General features: G+C 32.2%; 2 protein-coding genes across 4 annotated transcripts; one reads left to right on the top strand and one right to left on the bottom strand.

The window, feature by feature from the left end:
• Nucleotides 1–1,188: 1,188 nt before the first annotated feature.
• Nucleotides 1,189–8,546, bottom strand: LOC148627022 (ubiquinol-cytochrome c reductase complex assembly factor 6-like). Of its 3 annotated transcripts, XM_088565842.1 has the most exons (5): nucleotides 8,312–8,546; nucleotides 5,527–5,601; nucleotides 4,544–4,740; nucleotides 4,217–4,279; nucleotides 1,189–1,582 (listed from the first exon to the last, which is right to left on the bottom strand). In XM_088565842.1, exons 3-5 carry the CDS (start codon nucleotides 4,649–4,651, stop codon nucleotides 1,541–1,543), a joined length of 213 nt encoding a protein of 70 aa, XP_088421968.1. In that variant the 5' UTR covers nucleotides 4,652–4,740; nucleotides 5,527–5,601; nucleotides 8,312–8,546; the 3' UTR covers nucleotides 1,189–1,540. The 3 variants fall into 3 exon arrangements, with proteins under 3 accessions (XP_088421968.1, XP_088421959.1, XP_088421978.1); XM_088565833.1 differs by lacking the exon at nucleotides 5,527–5,601; XM_088565852.1 differs by lacking the exon at nucleotides 5,527–5,601 and having other exon boundaries at nucleotides 8,486–8,544.
• A 129-nt stretch (nucleotides 8,547–8,675) lies between these two features.
• Nucleotides 8,676–19,433, top strand: LOC148627021 (uncharacterized). The gene is made up of 8 exons (XM_088565754.1): nucleotides 8,676–8,799; nucleotides 10,333–10,416; nucleotides 10,776–10,959; nucleotides 12,009–12,078; nucleotides 13,818–13,950; nucleotides 14,925–15,007; nucleotides 15,359–15,435; nucleotides 16,315–19,433. The coding sequence occupies exons 2-8, from the start codon at nucleotides 10,334–10,336 to the stop codon at nucleotides 17,416–17,418; spliced, it is 1,734 nt and encodes a 577-aa protein (XP_088421880.1). The 5' UTR covers nucleotides 8,676–8,799; nucleotide 10,333; the 3' UTR covers nucleotides 17,419–19,433.
• The last annotated feature ends 1,463 nt before the right edge of the window (nucleotides 19,434–20,896 follow it).

The raw sequence follows: 20,896 nt of genomic DNA, 5'->3' as shown, positions 1-20,896 counted from the left end.
TGTTTAGGGTTCAACTTCTGTGTGCTGCTTAGTCTGATAAAATAACAGCATTCCAATTCTCCACGAAAAAAAAGTGTGGAAAACTTTAAATTAACTGAAATTTACAAAGTCCAAGGGCCATAACTTTTGTAAAAATCAATCAACCGTAACCAGAGTCGAACTTACTGAAACTTCTTGTAGTAAAACTACATACAAAATATAAAATTAATTGGTAAAAGCATAACAAAAAAAAAAGTGCAGAAAACTGTAAATTCACTGAAATTTTCTAAGTCCCAAGGGCCGTAGCTTCTGTTAAAATCATTCAACCATAACCAAAGTCAAACTTAATCTGTAACTCTTCATAATAAGGCCACATACCAAAAAAAAACTTATTTGGTGAAAGCATTACAAAAAAAAGCATGAAAAATGCAAACGGATGCCGGACATATTCATTTCTCCTTGATGTGTAGCAGGGGACAAAAAATTAGTTGTAGCTTAAAAAATTAGGAGATGTGGTATGAATGCCAATGATATGTTCATCCACCAAATGCATTGGAATGGTACTTTTTATCGATGCTGTATTGCCCTTGCCAATAGTATTGTTGATGTTAATCGTGAAATGGTGATGTATTGTGTGGTACCCTGTTTTTATTGACAAATGTTTATCCTTCTGTTCCTTCTCAAATGATTCCCAGGTGACATCTTTGGGAGGATGAGAGAATTTTTTCATACTTAGCACAATCGTCCAGTACAATAATGTCAGATGGGTTTTCAACACAATCCCAAAAGTGGTCTTCAGAGAAATATAAAACAATTTTCTGCCAATCAAAATATTGTTTTTTTTTAAATCTTCATTTAAAAATTGTGGAACAAATGACACTTTTGTGAAAAATGTGATTGACTGCAATTAGACTTCCCAAAAGGAATGTAAATTTTATGCAATGACCTCTACAAAATCATTTGAAAACTTCTTACACAAAAGCACTCAATAGTTATATCTTATGTAAAGTCAGCTAAACCTTGGAAACCTTTTTATGAAAGTGATAACAAATTTAGAATACACAGCTGCATTTTTATGAGTCCTGTAAATTGTACGACTTGTGTCTTGATCAAACATTTACATCCTGCTTACTGATAGTTACATGTAAGGAAGGTAGGGGTATTTTTGTTCACATTTCTTTCAGCTTGAAAGTGATTCATAACAATTAATTTTCTTTTAAAAAACAATTTTATTATTTTAAACTTTGGATGTGCAGAAAGATGTTTTTCACCTATTCATATTTTATTTTCATACAGTTTCCATCTTGTAAATTAAAACGGGTAAGAAGCTACACGTATGACTTAAGTCTACAGATAAGTTCATCATGTACCCTTATGGTAAATGTCCACTAATTTTCCCAATCTATAATGGTACTGGGTTGTCATATGAATATGAATGTACATCCTTCTGCACCAGCATATAAGATCCATCACACACATAAATATCATTCACTAAAAATATGACATATTCACAAAACTATGATATAGTTATTATGAATGTAAATGACTTGGATGACTACTTTCAGGAACCAGCTTTTTCCATAGAGTTAAAATTCTTGGTATCCTGAAAATATATAAATAAATCATTGTACTCATATTAATACTTATCAAATGAAATGCTACTGGTACAAAAGTTATGGTAATAAAATCTTAACTTTTAATTGAACATGGTATATCTTTCAACAAATGTGGACTCAATTTCATATCAACCTTCCATCTGACAGTGACTACAGACAAACATGTGTATCTTAAAAAGGTATAAGGCCTAGCATGCCCTAAATATGATACATAAATATTATGTAAAATTAAATCAATTTAATTACTTCTGTTGAACCCTATACATTTGGGGACCAATGTGGACACAAGATTTATATTGGACACAGTTTTTATTATGGACAGACTATGCACTTTTAACACACAATTTGCTGTCATGTCTAAAACACCTAACTCAAAAAAACAATCAGTACTGTTTTTTGTTTACATTAAAATAACAGATCACGATTAATCCCTGACAATGTGCACATTGCCACACTGAGTTTCATAACAATCCTGCAAGTCCTTGCGGAGGAGTTGTGGACAAAGCATCAGACAAAGTTTTGCTGAAAAATTTGTAAGTTCCAATGGTCATCATTTCTACAATTTTTGTTTAAATATGAATTTCTGACCAATATGCACATCTCTATATGGTAATCTAACACCCCATAAAGTTTCATAATAATCCTGCAAGTCCTTAAGGAGCAGTTGTGAACAACACATCAGACAAAGTTTTGCTGAAATATGTGTAAGTTCCAACAGCCATCATTTCTACAATTTTTGTTCAAACATAAATTCCTGACAATTTGCACATATCCATATCCATATGGTAATCTAACATCCCATTAAGTTTCATAACAACCCTGCAAGCCATTGAAGATAAGTTGTGAACAACACATGAGACCAAGTTTTGCTGAAAAATGTTTTAGTCCAACAGCTGTCATTTCTACAACTTTTGCCCAAACTTTAATTCCTGACAATATGCAAATCTACATATGGTAACACCCTATTCAGTTTCATAATAATCTTGCAAGTCGTTGAGGAGAAGTTGCGGACAATGCATCAGACCGAGTTTTGTTGAAAAATGATTAAGTTCCAACTGCCTCATTTATACAATTTTTGTCCAAACAATAAATTCCTGATAAAACGCACATCTCCATATGGTAATCTAATACCCCATTAAGTTTGATAACAATCCTGCAAGTCGTTAAGAGGAGTTGTGGACAACAAACGAGACCAAGTGCTTTAGTTCAACAGCCGTCATTTCTACAGTTTTTGCCCAAACATAAATTCCTGACAATATGCAAATATCCATAAGGTAATCTAACACCCCATTAAATTTCATGACAATTCTGTATTCATAAAAGGCAAAGATCATATTGTGCTAGGGAAACCCCTAAAAAAAGACATTCAAATCAACAGAAATAGGAGGTTCACATTTTCAATATTTGATAAATGTACATGTATAAATGTTTCATTAAATTCCATTTAATGGTGTAGGGGTAAAGGGGTTTTCTATTAAGAGAAGTTTACCCCTTTGTGTAATATAACTACATGAAGAAGTTTGACACCCCTATCACTGTACATTGTAATCTATAGTAAGGGGGCAGGATGGCAGAGTATCAAAAGTTAAGGGACTGGACTTGAAATCACAAGGTCGACACTGCTGTGGGTTCAAGACCCACATGTGTCCAGTTTCCAGGCACCTACTCTTGCCTGGGGGTTTCACCAAATTTCTAACTTGGAATATCAGGCTTTTTCCCCCAAAGCCTGATGACCATGGGAAAACTCATACAGGCCACATTATCATACATCTCTGCATCAATGAAAATGCTTTACAGAGATTCAGTTAATTGTTGACTTATACACACAAATGTATTCACAGACATTAAATAAAATTTACAGTTACCTTAATACCACCACTTAGCAAGCGGGGATATAAAAATTGTGCTGTACAAACTGGGTATCCACAGTTCATTTTAGTTACAGAGAAGTTGACATAGTGAATTATTAATTGGATTATTAAGTGTCAGTCTCTGTAAGAATCAGGCAGTGGGTGAAACATAGTATAAAAAAACCACCATTTTGAAAATTTGATTGGACTCATTGCACAATCAGAATCAAGGAAAACATATCACTGTGATAAATGTCATTGAAATGTACTGAAAATAAACATTTCAAGGGCAGATAAGTCTATTATAAACCTCATTTTTCTAACATTCTATTGAAAAATTTCTGGTCTTTTCAAATAGAGAAAGCATCCTTGAGTGAAATTATATTATCAGATCAGTGGGGTTTTGACCTGCATGTTTCTGATTTTCCCCATTTTTCCTGACTCTTACAAAAATTACACTTTAAAGAATGTTATTAAATAGTACACAGGGCTTAACATTAGAGTGCTGAATTTAGTAAAGAGCAGTAGCAGTCATTTTGATCAACACTAATATGATACAGGTAAACAATACCCATGTACAACAGAGGTCTTCTTCTGTTTCACATATTATGAAAATACATTCATGAGTTAGTAGTTACATTTGTACATACATATACATCAAATATGGAATGCTCTTACGGTATTTTCATGTTGGTAGGATTATAAGAAATAAGTTATTCAACATTTAAGAATAGCTGGGTTATGCACAATAATTAACAAAATGGCAATTACCTGCTTTCTTGCTTCCTCTGCTAAAAGTTTTCTCTTTTCTATTTGTACTAAGAAGTCCATATCCTGAAAAAATCAAAATGTACTTATCCATAAGACACTTACAGGCATATTACCTGTTTATAACCACTGGGTTCAAAGAATTGAAAGACAGGGAAAGATATAATAAATAGCTTGTTTGTTTGTTTGTTGGGGTTTAACGTCCGAGCAGCAATATTTCAGCTATAACCAGTACATTTTACAGCCAAGATTGGTGTCTTTTCTTAGGCTTAGAATTTTTTTTAAGAATAATGTTTACTGAGTTCTAGAAAATATGTACAACAAACTTACATCCAATGGCCTATATATAGCATGAACCATCTGTGACCCTGCAGCCATTGATATAACAGCACCCAAGGTTACTTTGAAGTACTGAGACCAGGTAACCCCAAGTGGCATTTCTTATTCAGCAAATTTCTTTGCCTTCCTCTCTGATTCAATTTCTTCCAAAGCTTTCTGGTGTGCTTGGTTTCTCTTATAAACTGTGTCTGAAATAATCATAATAAATGTAATTTGATGCAGACCAGTTTAAAAATATGGAGACCATACTACATAGTAAATAAAATGCTTCACAGGATGTGGCTTGATAGGACTACTGAGGTCAAACTATGAGCAGTCAGGGCGACTAGAGACACACCATTCAAGCTTCATATAGAGCTGAATTTTGACTGTGATTAAATATTTGACACATGATAAGAATTTGACCAGAATCAACGTGGTCTCTTTTACATAAATTCTTTCAGTCATAACCCCCAAAATCAATCAAAGCCTTTCTTTGGAGGTACTGTATATGTACATGTATGGCACCCTGTGGTACAATTTCAAAGAGATTCATTCACTTTCATAAATATTATAGTAGATTTATGATCCATAGAACAGGAAAATGTACTGGTGAGTCTGGCTCCTTATTCTTAAACAGCTAAAATGTAAGTAACAACCCCAAAAATCAGTCCCTGCCTTCATTTGGTGGTATTCCACCTTGTGACCTCAGCATCTAAGATATCTGTTCCCTTAATGTCAAGTTATTTTCTATACATCATAAAAATTCTTGTTTCAGCCCCTTAAATCCTAAATGGTTAAAGTTGCAACCCCCAAAATCAATCCAAGCCTTCCTTGTGGTACAACTTCAAAGAGATCTATTCAATTATAGTCAAATTATTGACTGGACATAATGAAAATGCTGGTTTCTGGGCTGTTTTGTCCCTTAATAAGACCGATCTCAGCCTTCCTTATTAAGTACGACACCTTGTAATATAATTTCATAAAATCCATACATTTACAATATATACTCCAGTGAATATGAAATACCACATGACCAATGGACACATCTGGTAAAAACGTCTTTGGTCCTGTAAAAAAATTGGTTTTTCTTTAGTTGCCCAAATAAAAGAAAAGTTCAAAATATGAGATTCGGTCTGGTAATCTTAAAAGCAATTTTGCATACACTGTACTCAAGTTATTGCCTGGAAGTCAAATGTCTATGGACACCAGAGAATGATGACATGATATATGTACAATCATACCACAAATTTTTGGTGGTCGTATAAAACTACATGTATATAAGCATGGTTAAAATTCGTCCTATTGAACATTCCCAAAATTTCTTCTTTTTTTATGTGATCGAACAAAATTTGTTTTGCACCTTTTAGACTAACTTGAAAAATAGACTGAAAGTCAATAGTCATACAGTAACTCTAATCAGTGTGAAGAAAAATACATCTGTCACAGAATACATTTAATTACATCCAAAGTGCCTTAGTATAACACACAAGTCCTACTTAAGGTGTGAAATATTGGACATAAATTATATGACTGGTTAAAATATATTTTTAAAAAGTATTTTCCCCTTAGTTGTAAAATATTTTTATACCGGTACTTGGACTCTATTTTTAATTTAATATTCAACTGTTGGTTTCATTGTAAATAAAAAAAAAAATATGTGTAGTACTGGTCACTTCTTTGAATAAAATAGGCTTGGTAGGTTGGAATTTGTTTTTAAATCAACTCACAGGGTTGGCTTGAAAAGTGGCTAAATACTGCAGGATGAACGCCCAAGTTTTCACTGAAAACATTGATTACAACAATTGATCACCTAGACAATCATCACAAAGAAGGAATGAAACATCAACAGGCTGTAAATTTATGGCTTTCAGTTGTCTAATGGCCATAGCTGCAAGAGTGCACAGCCATTGTTGTTTACTATGTAAATACCTAGTCTAGTCCAGAAAAGTCATAAAAATATCCAGATTATCCAAGTGGGTAGAGTCGGTTGGTTTTTTTAATTTATTTTTTTCATTTTGGAAATAGAAGTATAGAGTTGACAGTAAAAAACTAGGATCGGTCGAGCGACTGTAACACACATATTTTTTTCATTAGGCCTAAATACATTGAAGCCTTAAATTTATTGGGAAGCTGACCCTGTTTATACAGTGAAAAATTAATGTAATAATAATGCTTTGCATTCATCTCAACTTTCAAGATCATAAATTACCAACAATGTACCTGTACTATAAGATGTATTGAAAAAAGTGTTTAAATACTGCAACTTAGATGTACAAATATTACAGATAACAAGATAAGCTTTAAAAAAACACACAGCTAAGTTTGAATAATACTCGTTCAAAATACTTTTCAGTTACAGATTAAAAGAAGTACAAATGTACATGTAAGTACCATCTAGGGGTCTACAAAATAAAGTGACAAAAAATGACTAAGTTTAATATGCTAAAAAGGCAGGGGAAAAAATTATCAAGTTTCTCCGCAGTATATGCACAAATCCGTATGAGGTGCATATTTTAGATATGTACATTTGTATTTAAACACTGTGCAAAGATTGAACGATATTGGTTACATACTTTTTGAGTCATACATTAAATAAAGTACATAATAAATGAACTTGATGGAAATTAAATCAGAAATATTACAGCATATACTGTATAGTGGAAACTCAAGGGTATCACTATGGACAAAGTTGAATTGGATAACATACATGTATTTCCACAAAATAGAGCTACAAATACAAGAAGGCATGAATTCAAATTACACAAATATATGATATGGCTAAAATATTCTAAATGCTGAACAAAATGTAGAAGTTTTTCTTAAAGTTCAGAAGTTTATTATCAAAAGTAAAAGGTTTATAAATGCTTGACTTCCATGTACTGCATCTCTACACTAATTTTGTAATTCCATTTTTGTTTTTCTATTTGTTTGTCTTATTTACTAGTCAATTATAAAAATCATTCCACATGCATCTTATTTATAAGAATATTCTTGCAAGTTTACTCTTAAGGACACAGAACTTTGTATAAGCTATCTAGCTTCTTTCCAAATCCTGCCATGAGTTTGTATGTACATGTAAATGTGTATACAGTATTTGCTTGTGCTTATATACTTGAATAAATATGTTTAAACTAAATTATACAAAAAAACACTACCGGACAAATAGGAGAAAACTTAGTTCTCCCAAGGAGTGGTGGACCATTTGAATGCATTGCCACTGTGAAATACATTATGTAAATGCAACAACTGTAAATAGTTTTAAGAAAAGGCTAAACTCCTGCTGGAAACATATTGATGTCAACTTTGTTCTGACTTTTACTAACCAGTAGCTTGAATTAGTAATAGAAATGTAACAGTGATGGATATGAGAGGGTACAATAAAGAAATGTATAAGTGATATCTCAAGAAAAAGGAACAAGTACGTAACTCCAACCCCCTAAGCATGATAGAAAAAATGCTGTTCGTTATATTACATGAACACTTAACTTACACACAAAATTGCTCGCATGAGAATTTAAAAATTTAGTTGAGAACCCATTCTATTCTACATTTTTAGCATGTTGAATTTAAGTTAACAACTTTTGTCACAAGTTACGTACAATTCATAATTGTTGTAAACCGTTTCTTTCTTTTTTTTTAATCCAACAACCTCTTTGTAAGTCTGATAAACAGAAACATAAGAGCAAGGAGTTAAATAAATAAATCCTTGATCAAAGGAACTACAAATGCACATTATCAAAGCTAGCAAAATGGTGGCATCAGAACAAGGGAACCTACAGAAGTTCGTCTCTCCGACTGTCCAATTTATCATACAAAATTCGAGTCCTGCGCCAGCGAGAAAAAATACAGGTATTATTCTATAAATTCCTAATCTTTCCTTTCCCGGTATAAGAGAAAATAATTGTGTCAGTAATCTACTGCGAGAAAAGGCCATTTGAGAATCAAAGTGACCTTCGTAACAATCCTCCCATGGACGCAGCCATCTTGCCAATAGAACCGAAATTAAGTAGTAAACAGTTTTCTCATTGGTCAATGGACATCAAATACACCAATCATTTGATAAGTTCCTAAACATCCCGTCGACAATATTATTACGATTTTGTCAAACGCAAATTGATTGGTTTCGTTATATGACCTTTGCCTTGACCAATCCAATGAAATGAATGGAAAATTCGGAAACAAAGCGACCAGAATATTGACCAAGCTTTTTATGGCAGTTTATGTTGGAAAGATGAATGATTGAAACGACCAAGCTGTTTGCTAACGTAATTCCATAGAACATTTCTTTAAGTCATGGCATTGCAACCCATTTCATATCTGAATTTGCAGCCAGTGCTGCTTTGAAGGCAAGATCTTTCTTTGTTGACAATCAGAATCACTCAGTTAAGTTTTACAAATTCATATTAATGCACAGGCATTTGTCCCAGAAAAGGTTTAGGGATATATTCCTTTTCTGAGACAACTTCCATTGATTACAAGTGTACTGCTTATGACAGAACCATTTTTTTAATCACACAATAGTCAATACTGTCAATGGGGTAATTCAGAGTTCTTGAAATTACATAGCCTCAAACTCTAGGAAAGTCACCAGGGTTCGCCATGAGCTGTTTTAGCATGACAAACCGCCATGGTTAAAAAGTCAGCACCATGATTAACTTTAATTACCATCATCGGCATAGAATTATTTTATGCCTGAAAAACCCATCAATTACGGACTCGGTGTATATAAACCATTGACATATTTATGACTGAAACCTATCAGAAAATAATTATGACAGTGCCGACAAGATTATTAGTTACTCTACAAATTAATTTTAGGGGAAGTTTCAATCAAATGAAAATATTTATGGTGAGCCAATCAAAACTGATTATGGTCAAAGGTAACTCAAACTTGTCCAAATGCATGTGGCTATTTTTAAATGCAAAGTTGAATGAAGGTTGAATATAAAAGCATTTTCAACATGAAGAAACTGATTTACCTAATCAAGGAACATATAAAATCCCCCGAAAAATGTTTATTCCATCTGATACTGGCTAAAACACTTTGAATTGAAAATAAAATGGCTGGCTTTTGTTTACAATTCCATGCTGTTCTTCCTCAAATGTCACATGTTTTAGCCGGAAAATAGAAACTAAAATTCCCCAAGTCTAGTTATAGTACAAATATCAGGATGAAAAAAGTGACTTTTCAATGTATATATGCTTTGATTTATATAAGAGCTGGTTTCATGACTGTAGATGGGGTTTCTGTTATGAAAGAACTTTATATTTATTACCCTCCCCCCATGTCAACTTCTTTGATTCATGCACATATATTTTTGTTCTAACATATATATGCTGGTTTCATTGTAATTGGCAATTTACACTTTTTCCAGCAACATATTTTTTTTAAGGCCAGGGTAATTTATTAACAAAATATTTGTAATGCTAAAGAATGAAAGTTACAATGACGAGAAAATAGGAAAGAATGCACTACTGAAATAAATATCATATTCTAAAAAAATCCAAAAATTATAAAAGGGAAAATTTTTACATCTTGAATGCTTCTGCATCAGCAAAAATTGTGATGTAAAATTTTCCTCAATGGTTAAATTTTCATCCATGGAGAACCCAGAGTCACTGGAAACCCGAATCAACAATAAACACAATACTACTAGCAGTTTCTGACATGTTTACTTAATTTCAAATTTTCTTGCTTTTTGTTTTGCATAATATATGTATCTGATCATAACATTTAAGGAATATCTTTTGGTTTAGTTCCTGTTCTTATACCATCACAGGTTCATTTTTTTTTTCAGAATGAATGTAGCCAATTTGTCAGAAGGTATGATGCCATATCCAATGCCTGATATTAAAACAGAAATAAAAGAAGAATGTGATGGGTATGTGTGACTAGATATTTAGTAAAACAGTCATTTGCTTGAATAAGACAATGCCTCAGTCTCATTAGTACCTGTACAACAACAGGAAACAACAAATGAATTAGGTTATCTCTCTCCTGTATATATCTGTGAAATTGTTTCAATTCCTTTGCAAATTAAATATGAAACTTACATTATATATTAGACATGATGACTTTTTGATGCATAAAACTTAAATGGACCATAATTTATAACAGTTGTTGCCATTTGGTCATAAAAATTATTAGTGTAAGGCTGATTATAGTTAGCAAACTGATCAAATGTACTGTACAATAACCTCATACTATAGAAGCATTATATCCATTTTTCTTTTCATGCAGAGAACCTCCTAAAAAGAAAAGAGGAAGGAAGAAAGGTAGCAAAAATCAGAACAAGAAACAAACAACCATTACTGACACCATGCCTATTAGGAAGAAGAGAGACAGATTTAACGGGATGCCAGAGGAAGAAGTCGTCAAACGAGTCTTGCCAGATCATTTGACTCCTGATTTAGATATTGTAATTGTAAGTTTGTACTTAAAATGAGTGCAAGTTTACAGCAACTGTAAGGTCTCTTACATGCTGCACAATATCAAAGCAATCTATTGATGACGGTACAGTACACTCAGGCACATTTGTTTCTTCAACACTCGTCAGAGTTTTAAATCTTTGTTAGTCAGAGAAACATGGTGTCAGTCAGATTTTTTCTCAATGAAAAATGAGTTTTACACCCACCCAGCTGGGACATCGTATATTCTGGTTGTTAATTGTGTTAAACAAAACTTATCATTAAAGTAAAGATACATGTAGGTTGTATTTGAAGCATACTTTAATTAAGAAATGTATCAGAGTTAACTTGAAGCATTTTTAGCGGTCGAACACTACCGGCCGAGGTCACTGTCTCCTCATTATTTGGGTGAGTAATCAAGGGAACAAAGATTCTAGCGGAAATCGGAAAAATGTAATCCAGGGACAAAGACCAGACATGGAAAACAGACAAACACAACAAAGAACATTAGTAATTAAAGAACAAAGTAATTGAGATAATACATACAAAGAAACAAATGTAAATGAGCAGTTCAGACTCCACTAAAAACTGGGAGCATGGACCAGGTGCACTAGTAGGGTAAGTGTCCTCTGCTTTTCTAGAAACACCTACTGAGTTGCTCATAAAAAGTCAAATCTGGGGTACAAGTGGACAACGTGTTGTAACTTATAATTATTACTGACAATGTATGAAGTCCTGATTATAGGCTTTAACTTTGCAATTCTTATGTGCATACTATTTAGGTGGCTTGGGACCTGTGAGTAGTTTCTTTTATTTCTGGAAAAGCTGTTCAATTGTTTCAATCAGAAACAAAAGGCGTCACCAGACTGTTTTTTCAAGTCCGTCACTACTTATTTGCTCATAACTAAAAGAGCACCTTGCTTGTTGGAAATGTTCCTGATTAAGGTATTTGTTTCCAAACTCACGACTAATGTGATAACAGTTATAATGGTAACATTTCCAATCTAATATACCAGTAACAATGTAATAGAGCATTTAATGTTTAATGTTATTTTTTTTTAATCAGGTTGGTATAAATCCAGGGCTTTGTGCTGCATATGTTGGTCATCACTATGCTGGACCAGGAAATCATTTCTGTATGTACAACTTTCTTAAAAATACTTAAAATGTCCGGGTATGAAGTAATATGAAAACTAAAGATGCTTAACTGAGTCTTTGGGAAAAAAATCTACATCAAATTTTCAAAATTTTAATGATATATTAAACTCCTTTATAGCCTAGTAGTTTTTTTTATCTTGCATCTTCTCATATTATTAACAAAATAGTCTTATCTAGTGTTACAAGACCTAAGACCTAGTCCAAATATTAGTATGCTATTTAATCATTCAAAGAACTTGGGAAAATTCCCATTAAAATGTTTTACAGATTTAGCAAATTAATATGTAAAATATTAACTTTTTTGTATTGCCAAGGTACTGTGAAAGTATGTTAATTTGTGGATACCAATTTTCGCAGATTCTTGAATCGTGGTTTTGAGATTTTCAGTATACACATCAATGAACATCTCCTTTTCGATGGGAACCAAATTTCGTCGATTGGCCTTCCTACAAAAACCACAAAAATTGGTACCCCACGAACAAAAGTACTTTCACAGTATTACTCTTTAAGTCCGTGACAGCATCCACGTTTAAATTTTCATGTTCAGTTTTCTGATTAGGTTAGTTTAATATGAACCACTTGTATTAGGTCAATCAGTTACATTAGCATCACTATACGACAATTCTGTATCCATTTAATGCATCTGCAGTCATCGTCTTTTGACTTCGAAATTTCTAAAATTTCATGTTAAGATTTTATGTTTAGTAGTCTGATTTAAACATGAATCACTTGTACTGGGTCAGTTATATACATTCTGTACAGTCGAACTTCACTCGCTCGAACTGGGATGGCTCGAACACCCGGGATTTCTTGAACACAATTCAAAATACCAAAATTTTCTCCTATATAATCAATATAAATAACCATGGATTTCTCGAACACTTGAACTGACTAGTCAGTCCATTCGGTAGTAAATCTTAGAGAATAACCATCACTAACTCGAACTCATTAGCCATTTTGTCAGCTTGGATAATAAAAGGTGTGAAAACCTGAAACCCTATCATCATTCAGTGTCATTTTAGTTAATTACAGCTAATACTTGAGTCATCACTAATTAGGTAGTTTTGATCTTAACATAGTACTGATTAAAGTTCGAGAATGTTCCGAAGTTGGGATGATGAAAGCATGAAAGAAAATCTGATAAAAACAAATTATTGACCAAGGAACTCAAACGTCTTTCAAAGCTAACACAGCATTTTTAATGTCCACAAATCAACATAATCTTCGGAAAGCAAATGAAAAGGATCCACGAACTAACACAATTTCATAAGAAGTAAGCAATTTCTAATGATAAAGTTGAACTTAGATTGGCAACGAAAAAAATTCGGAAAAAATATTCGAACTTCAATTTCTCAAACTCCCAATAACTCGAACACATTTCAATGGTCCCTTGGAGTTTGAGTTACCGAGGTTTGACTGTAGTTGCATAAACATATGTCACAGTATCATATTTCTTTCAGGCATATGCCCCCATAGTTACAGTCTATTTTCTTCGAAATTTCATGTTACTGAAACATATATTCATCACAGTAATGCAAACAATAAACTATACCTGAGTAATCTGTCCTGTTTGGTGGGGCCAAATTGTTGTATTGATAGTTTTCCATAATATTAGAATGAGTAACCATATCACCATCAATAATATTTGACAGACTAGAAATGTCTCTGTGATAACAGATATTTTAAAGATATCATGCTCTTTTACTATTTTCTTCAGGGAAATGTATGTTCTTGTCAGGACTTATACCTGAGCCTTTAACAGCATATGATGACTATAAACTGCTGAACTTTGGAATAGGATTTACTAACATTGTTGCTAGAACAACCAGAGGAAGTGCTGATTTATCTAGGTAAATTGAATATTAATACCACAATGTACAGATGTATGTAGGTATATCTAATAAGTAATAACACAATGTACAAATGTGGTTGGAGAATATATTTTAATGCAGTAAAATTCATTAAAGTGTTTAGGCCCGGTCCACAAAACTTGGAAGAATACCTTTTGTCTGTGTATATTTAAAACTCTTGTTCTATCATGCAATCCTTTGATTGTTTTTAAACCTTTTTTTAAGTATTTTTGTTCCCCACCGCAAATGGTGTAAGTCTTGTGTGCATTCATCTGTACGTCACATTCAACTTTGTGGACCTATCTCATCAGATTTTGATCCAATTCATTAGGATTGTTAGTCACCATATGTAGTTTCTTATGTTGCGTCCATCAATTTGATTTGAGAATTATTACAGGAGTTATGGGACTTTGTTGAATTTGTACAATCACTATAGGAACACGTTGTAGACACAACTCCTCTGAAACTGGTTGACAGATCTTGTTCCAATTTTGTGGAATTGTTAGTCACAATATTTAGTAAATTTATATTGCACTGCGATTTTGTTTAAAATTTTACAGGTGTTATGGTACTTTTGCACTACATTTTTTTTTGCGACAGCAGGGGATGTGATTACTCGCAGCAATCTTGTTCAGATTTATTGGCAATGGAGAAGTTTCTGAATGTCTGCTCATTTTTTTCTTGAGGGTTTTGATATCACAGAAGGTGTTTTAAATGCCAGGTTATATATACATATAGTAGCAGGGTATTGTCTAAAGTGATTGCTTATATTATTTTTGATAAAAACCTGACATTTTTTCCTAGATTATCTTAGTCTTAAATTACTCAATTTACCTCCATAACTTGAGGGTTTTCTTAAAATGAGAAACTGGCTGTTAATTTTACTATGTTGCTCTAGTTTCACTGTAAAATAAAACTAATTTATTATAATATCAACAAATCTAAAAGTTGTATAAATGCCTATTTAAAATTAGGAAGGAGATAAAGGAAGGTGCTCAAATTTTGACAGAGAAATTGAAGAAATATAAACCAAAGATTGCTGTTTTCAATGGGAAAGGTTTGTATTTTGAATGATAGAATTAAATTAATTTTAAAGACTGGGTTCTGAACAATTTTTCTGCCATACCCCTTTTGGTGATAAGGGGCTAAAAGGAAAAAAAAATGTCTTATCATTAGCATTGATAGGAAAAATTTCTTGTTGATCTGATTTTTATGATGCAGATGTCAATCTGTTCCATTTGAAATTCTATTTTTTATTTTTTAACTGGGTAGGCTTATCTTTAACCATATAACAATCCCTGCCTGCATTTTTCAATCTGAACCTCTAGAAATAATCCATAGATAGCATTCAAAATAGAAAGGAGAAATGGTTCCTTACTTATTATGACATTGTTTCCATAATTTTCAGGTATATATGAAGTATTTGTTGGACATAAGAATTTTGCTATTGGTAAACAGCCTGAAGTCTTGCCAGGGACTGAAACTGTAAGTGTAAGATTTACCAGACCATTCTTATATACACATGGATAAATTTCAATCTGTTAATCTTCAAGATTTTAAGTACCATTCTTCATAAGAATCAGGCAATAAGTGGCACATAATTTTTTTTTTTATAATTTTGTCTTTTTTGCCTGAAATCATGCGAATATATTAAATACATCTAGGAAACTACCAAAAAGCCATTAAAATTAGTCCTGAGGTATCAGTAATGTAGATTTTTTTTTCTTCTTATACAGAAAAAAAAACCGCAGAAAATTTTTGTCATATTTCCACTGTGCATTTCAACTATCAAGTTGACCTATCAATATCTCAAAAAAACAAACTTTACTAACACTTTCTTGATTATTTCTGATGGTTTCAAGATATAAGTACTTGGATAATGCAATAAAATTTCTGCTTATTTTTCATGTTTCACACTTAATACATATTTTGCCTAATTCTTAGAGAGTGGATTACTTCATCCTTCACATGCTGGGCCTAAACATGTCAAAAATATATGTTGCAACTTTTCCTGTGTATGTCTTTTTGCAGTCTTGCATCTCAAGTTTCTTAAACAGCACACATTTTCTGACATGGTGAATGAACATAAAGCCATAATTTCTGATAGGGCATTCTTAAAATAGCGACTCTGTGTCATAATTCCAATTTTTACTATGAAGTAATAACTTCAATAAGTCATGTTGTTAATGTAGAGACATAATCAAAAATGCCTTTTTTGTTGACACGTGAAACAACTCCATTCACTTCTTGAAAACAGAGCATTATGATCTACATTGTACTATTATAGTAGTATGTTGTGAAATGAATGAGAAAAAAGGATATTTGAAGTTCCACTTTGTTTTATTGCCTTACTTTTTTCAACAGACTGTATATGTGATGCCGTCTTCCAGTGCCAGATGTTCACAACTTCCTAGAGCAGTAGACAAGGTGCCATTTTATGCTTCATTAAAAAAGTTAAGAGATTACCTAAGAGGAGATCTGAAAGAACTTAGTGACTCTGAAGTATGTTTTCCTGATTTGGAGTTAAAGATTGTGAAGAAGGAGCCTAAACAAGAAATCAAAGAAGACATGGAGGAATCATGTTGCATGCAAAACATTCCAAATTCTCAAAATGGACATGCTGGTTACCCACCAACAAACATGCACATAAAACAGGAAGCAGGTTTCAACCCCATGAGTACTTCATCTCAGGATTGTATATCTACCTCCAGTCAACAGTACTATAACAACCAAAGCAATTATAGTAACCATGGAAATGAACTTGTTTCATATCAGATGAATCCCCAATCAAGGGGAGATCAACCACAGAATTATATGGGGCAAAATTCAATGGGAGCTAATTCCATCCAGATGTCTCAGGTCATGGTTCAAGGTCAAGTATCTCAACAGAATTTCCATATGTATCAAGGCTCTGCACAATCATACAGCACTGGTCATTCATCAGGGGCATTTGCATTCCAACAATCCATACAGGTCAATGGCATTAATCATCAGGCTTCTAGTCAGGTTATGGTTCAAAGTTCTTTCCAAGGATCACAGTATCCATCAACAGGTTACAACCAAAACATGATGAATCAAGGCAGCTATATGAACTACAACAACCAGGGACAGCCAATGTATAATCAGGAAAGTTACAGTCAGAACTCCCAAGGATCTCAATTCAACAATGATGTGACTTTTATGGGATTTTCTCATGGCCAAGAAGGACAAGATCAGACAAACTATAACCAATCATTTAATTTTGTTAAACCTGAGCCAAAAGACTTCAGTGACCACCAATCCAGTAGTTGTTGTAATGGTCAAGGTCAATATACTAGTTCATCCCTACAACATGACAGTCAAATGACAGGATATCATGATCAGCAAAGTCACATGACTCAGAACTGTTTGCCAGTAACTCATATCAAAGAAGAACCTAAAGACTTAAATGATCTGACTGGCAACTCTTGTCAAAGTATAAACCTGTAAAATAAATGTTGACATATCTTGATATCCTTTAATTCCAGTTTGTTACCAGTATTTTACTGATTAGAATACCTCATTTAATAGATATCCATGGCAATATTATTCATTACTGTTCCTAAGTTTGGATCCATGATTTGTATAGTTGTCTAAAAATTAGAGGTTGATGTTTACATTCTTTAAATTATTGTGCATTTAATCACATACGTAGAATTGATAATTCAAGAATGTATTAAAGTTGAAAAGTATGTGGATTAAACAGATCAAAGAAAAAATTATGACTGGATATGATGATTTACATTAACGATGTTTGCTTCTCATGTTTGGCCATTTTTGTAAGATTTTCGAACTCCTTACCATATACATGTACTCATGTGCATGCATGATGTCAGTAAAAATAGTTTAAATACCATATACATGTGCATGCACATGTGTACATGTATGTGGTATTTGAACTATTTATATTGACATCAGACTACAAAGCTTTATGATTTTCAAATTGCATTCAAAAACAAATCATCAGCTTGTGATAAAATATATATTCAACTTAACATGGATCCAACTTTGCTTCTATGAATTAATGGGTACTTAAATGATCTCAACTTTTAAACCGTATACTATTTATTGTAGTAATAATTCTGAAGTTAATTAATTTCTCAAGAAAAAGGCTATATGCTGTCATTAGATAATTAGAGAATGACAATGTAATTTAGTGGTGTAAGAATTTGTTAACACATATGAATAATTTAGTCAACAAAAATATAATTGTTTGATGATTCTCATGCCATTTGTCATTTCTGTTTTGGGTGTTTGCAATTTTCCTTTTTAAGCACATTTTAATACATTTTGTAAGATGAAAGCAAACCACATCCATTATCATTCTTTGTCTTTAAATAAGAATTTTTTTTATGTGCTAATTACGCCATTAGAAATAAAAAAAAAAGATTAAATTTTTAATGTGATTTTAATTTGGTTGTGTCAGAATGTTGTTGCTCATTTCAGTAACAGTTTTAAGTGTGACAGTTGAATCAATTGGCTCTTTCCAATATATGAGTGTGTAAATGGTATGTTATAAATGGTGGTGTTTTGAAGAAAATTTTCTCTACTGTATATTCAGAAATTGTTTTAAAAACTTTATTGTTGATTTTGTGTCAGGAAGTTGAATAATTTGATAATCTTCAACATTTTTTTCCATAGCATTACATTAATGCAGTTCCATTTCAAGTTTGAAGAAATGATCCCAAATAAAAAAAATAATTTTTGAATTTTATTGTAGATATATTTATGACTTTGATGTATATTTAATCATTGTGGTATAATTTATTTAAGGTGCTAGTTAAAAGTACAGTGTACTTACATTACATATATTTGAATTATTTGCTAGTTATGTTTTATTTTGTTTTTGGCTTTTTTTTTATTGTAAATAATTTGTGTGTCATTTTTTTACATGATAATGCTGATTTATTATTTTTTTGTTATATACAGGCAAATATTTTTCATGTGAAATTCATGTTAATTAAGGTTCACATGAAATTCATGTTAATCAAGCTTCATGTGAAATTCACATGAAATTAACATGATTTTCATGTGAACATTTTGTGTGAATTTCATGTGAAGGCTCCATTTACCAGAATTTCATTTGAACTCTGTCACTTAGTTTATTTGCTCAATTCAGGTGAAATCATGTGAAATTGGTGTGAAAATCATGTGAAAAAATTTTGCCTGTGTAACATTAAGTTATTATGTCCTCTCCAAGTGTCTGCTTGTAAATACACTGTAAGTAAATGTAGTTTGTATAGCACAATGTGTATTGTACCTCAGCTGTTTATTGCATTTATTTATTGAAAATGTCACTATCGATTTTTGATATTGACACAGAATATTTTGAAATATTTATTATATATTCAGCATTTTTTCTCTAAAGTTCTATGATATTTATATCAGAGCATTATGTTTCTGAAGAAAAAATCAAAGTGAACATGATTTAATATTAAACAAAACTTATATCTAACAAAACAGTTTGATTGTGTTTCATTTCCTTGGTTAAAGTCATTTTTGTTTGATCAGTTTCTTGTATTTTCAAAAAAGTGGACTTTTAAAATTTTAAATTTGGACTTTAAGATGAATTCTGTCACAAACCAGACACTACATGGTATGTGAGAATTATATATGTACAATGTCTAATACGCTAAGTACAAAATAAATGAGGAAGCAACCATTTAAGGAAAACATCCATATCAACACAAAGCACAATGAAAGGACTGCCTTTCATCAAACACAACCATTGTCACATGTGCATATAAAATAGATGTGATTATGCAGTTTGAGGATGAACTAGAAGTTCAAATTTGTAGGGCATGTAAAAAGTTAGCTACTTCTAAACACTCGTGTGGTTGAAGTTGTATTCCTCCAATATCCAGAAACGGTCAGTCCAGTTTTTCTGTTAATTTTCTTTACCACTTGAAGAGATACGAATTTGTTTTGATCATAGAGATAAAAATTTACATGCACTTCAATGTGTTATTAAATTGAAAAAAAAAATAGAGTTAAATACTATGTATCTTCCTTTTACACACTAGCTATTGTTTCTGTGTGACCAACTTTTAGCACCAGCCAAGACGAAGTTGATGTCTCTATCACAAATGGTATGGCACATTAATTGTTTATGGCTTTGTGGAGACAGGACTTGGATATTATGTTTTAAAGTGATAATACCACTTGCAGAGTTGAACGAACTTAAATTGCTTAAATCTACACAGAAAAGAAAATACTGTATTAGAGAAGTACATTACACATTATGTCTAGTTCATTTATATCTTGTCTTTCCTCTTATCATCGATGTAATTAGTCAACATTGCATTACATAACCCTATATCTGTTATAAAATTTTCCCCTAAAAAAGAAACACTTTTCTTAAAAAAATCTTTGACTGAAAGTGACGACACATCTACAATCTTTTTGTGGCAATAAAATACTAAGGAGATCTACTAATACTACAGTAAATACTTAAAAAACTTTATTCATCTAAGTAAAAATGAAGTTTTTTCATGTTTAAACTGTATGTATATATTGGCCCTAGATTGTCTACCCAATTACTGTTGAGCGTAATGGCGGATATCTTTGCACGGTTGTCTGTTATTGCTATTACTATCCAATTATAGAAATATGTCTATTTCCCCAAAAATGTTTAAACAAAACATTCTGTCCTTTACATAAACATGAATTAAAACCACCTGTTTTAAGTTTTAACTATGTATGTATTGACCTAATCAGATTTAGCCATTTACTGATTTAACGTAATGCCGAACATACTCAGTAAGATAACTGGCAACGTCACTGCCTTTGTTATAAAATGATAAAAATACACATCTCTTCAATTATGATGATAAGACAAAACACATTCAGACCAAATCATCGCGAAATTGACGATACCTACCAATGTTTGATAAGAAAGAAACATAATACGACGACAAGACCCACTGTC

Source organism: Perna viridis, chromosome 1 (genome assembly GCF_037379345.1).
Source record: "Perna viridis isolate PV_CMFRI_1.1 ecotype Kerala chromosome 1, ASM3737934v1, whole genome shotgun sequence".
Lineage (NCBI taxonomy): Eukaryota > Metazoa > Mollusca > Bivalvia > Mytilida > Mytilidae > Perna > Perna viridis.
Note: the sequence above shows the minus strand (reverse complement) of the source record. Positions and strands in the feature narration are given on the sequence as shown.

Excerpts from the sequence above, each read along its gene's own strand:
- LOC148627021 (XM_088565754.1), top strand. The coding sequence starts at position 10,334 with ATGAATGTAGCCAATTTGTCAGAAGGTATGATGCCATATCCAATGCCT. Across the intron at positions 10,960-12,008 it reads CTGATTTAGATATTGTAATT|GTTGGTATAAATCCAGGGCT; the intron begins GTAAGTTTGTAC and ends TTTTTTAATCAG. Across the intron at positions 15,008-15,358 it reads TGCTGTTTTCAATGGGAAAG|GTATATATGAAGTATTTGTT; the intron begins GTTTGTATTTTG and ends CATAATTTTCAG.
- LOC148627022 (XM_088565842.1), bottom strand. The coding sequence starts at position 4,651 with ATGCCACTTGGGGTTACCTGGTCTCAGTACTTCAAAGTAACCTTGGGT. Across the intron at positions 4,280-4,543 it reads CTATATATAGGCCATTGGAT|GATATGGACTTCTTAGTACA; the intron begins GTAAGTTTGTTG and ends TGATTTTTTCAG. Across the intron at positions 1,583-4,216 it reads CAGAGGAAGCAAGAAAGCAG|GATACCAAGAATTTTAACTC; the intron begins GTAATTGCCATT and ends ATATATTTTCAG.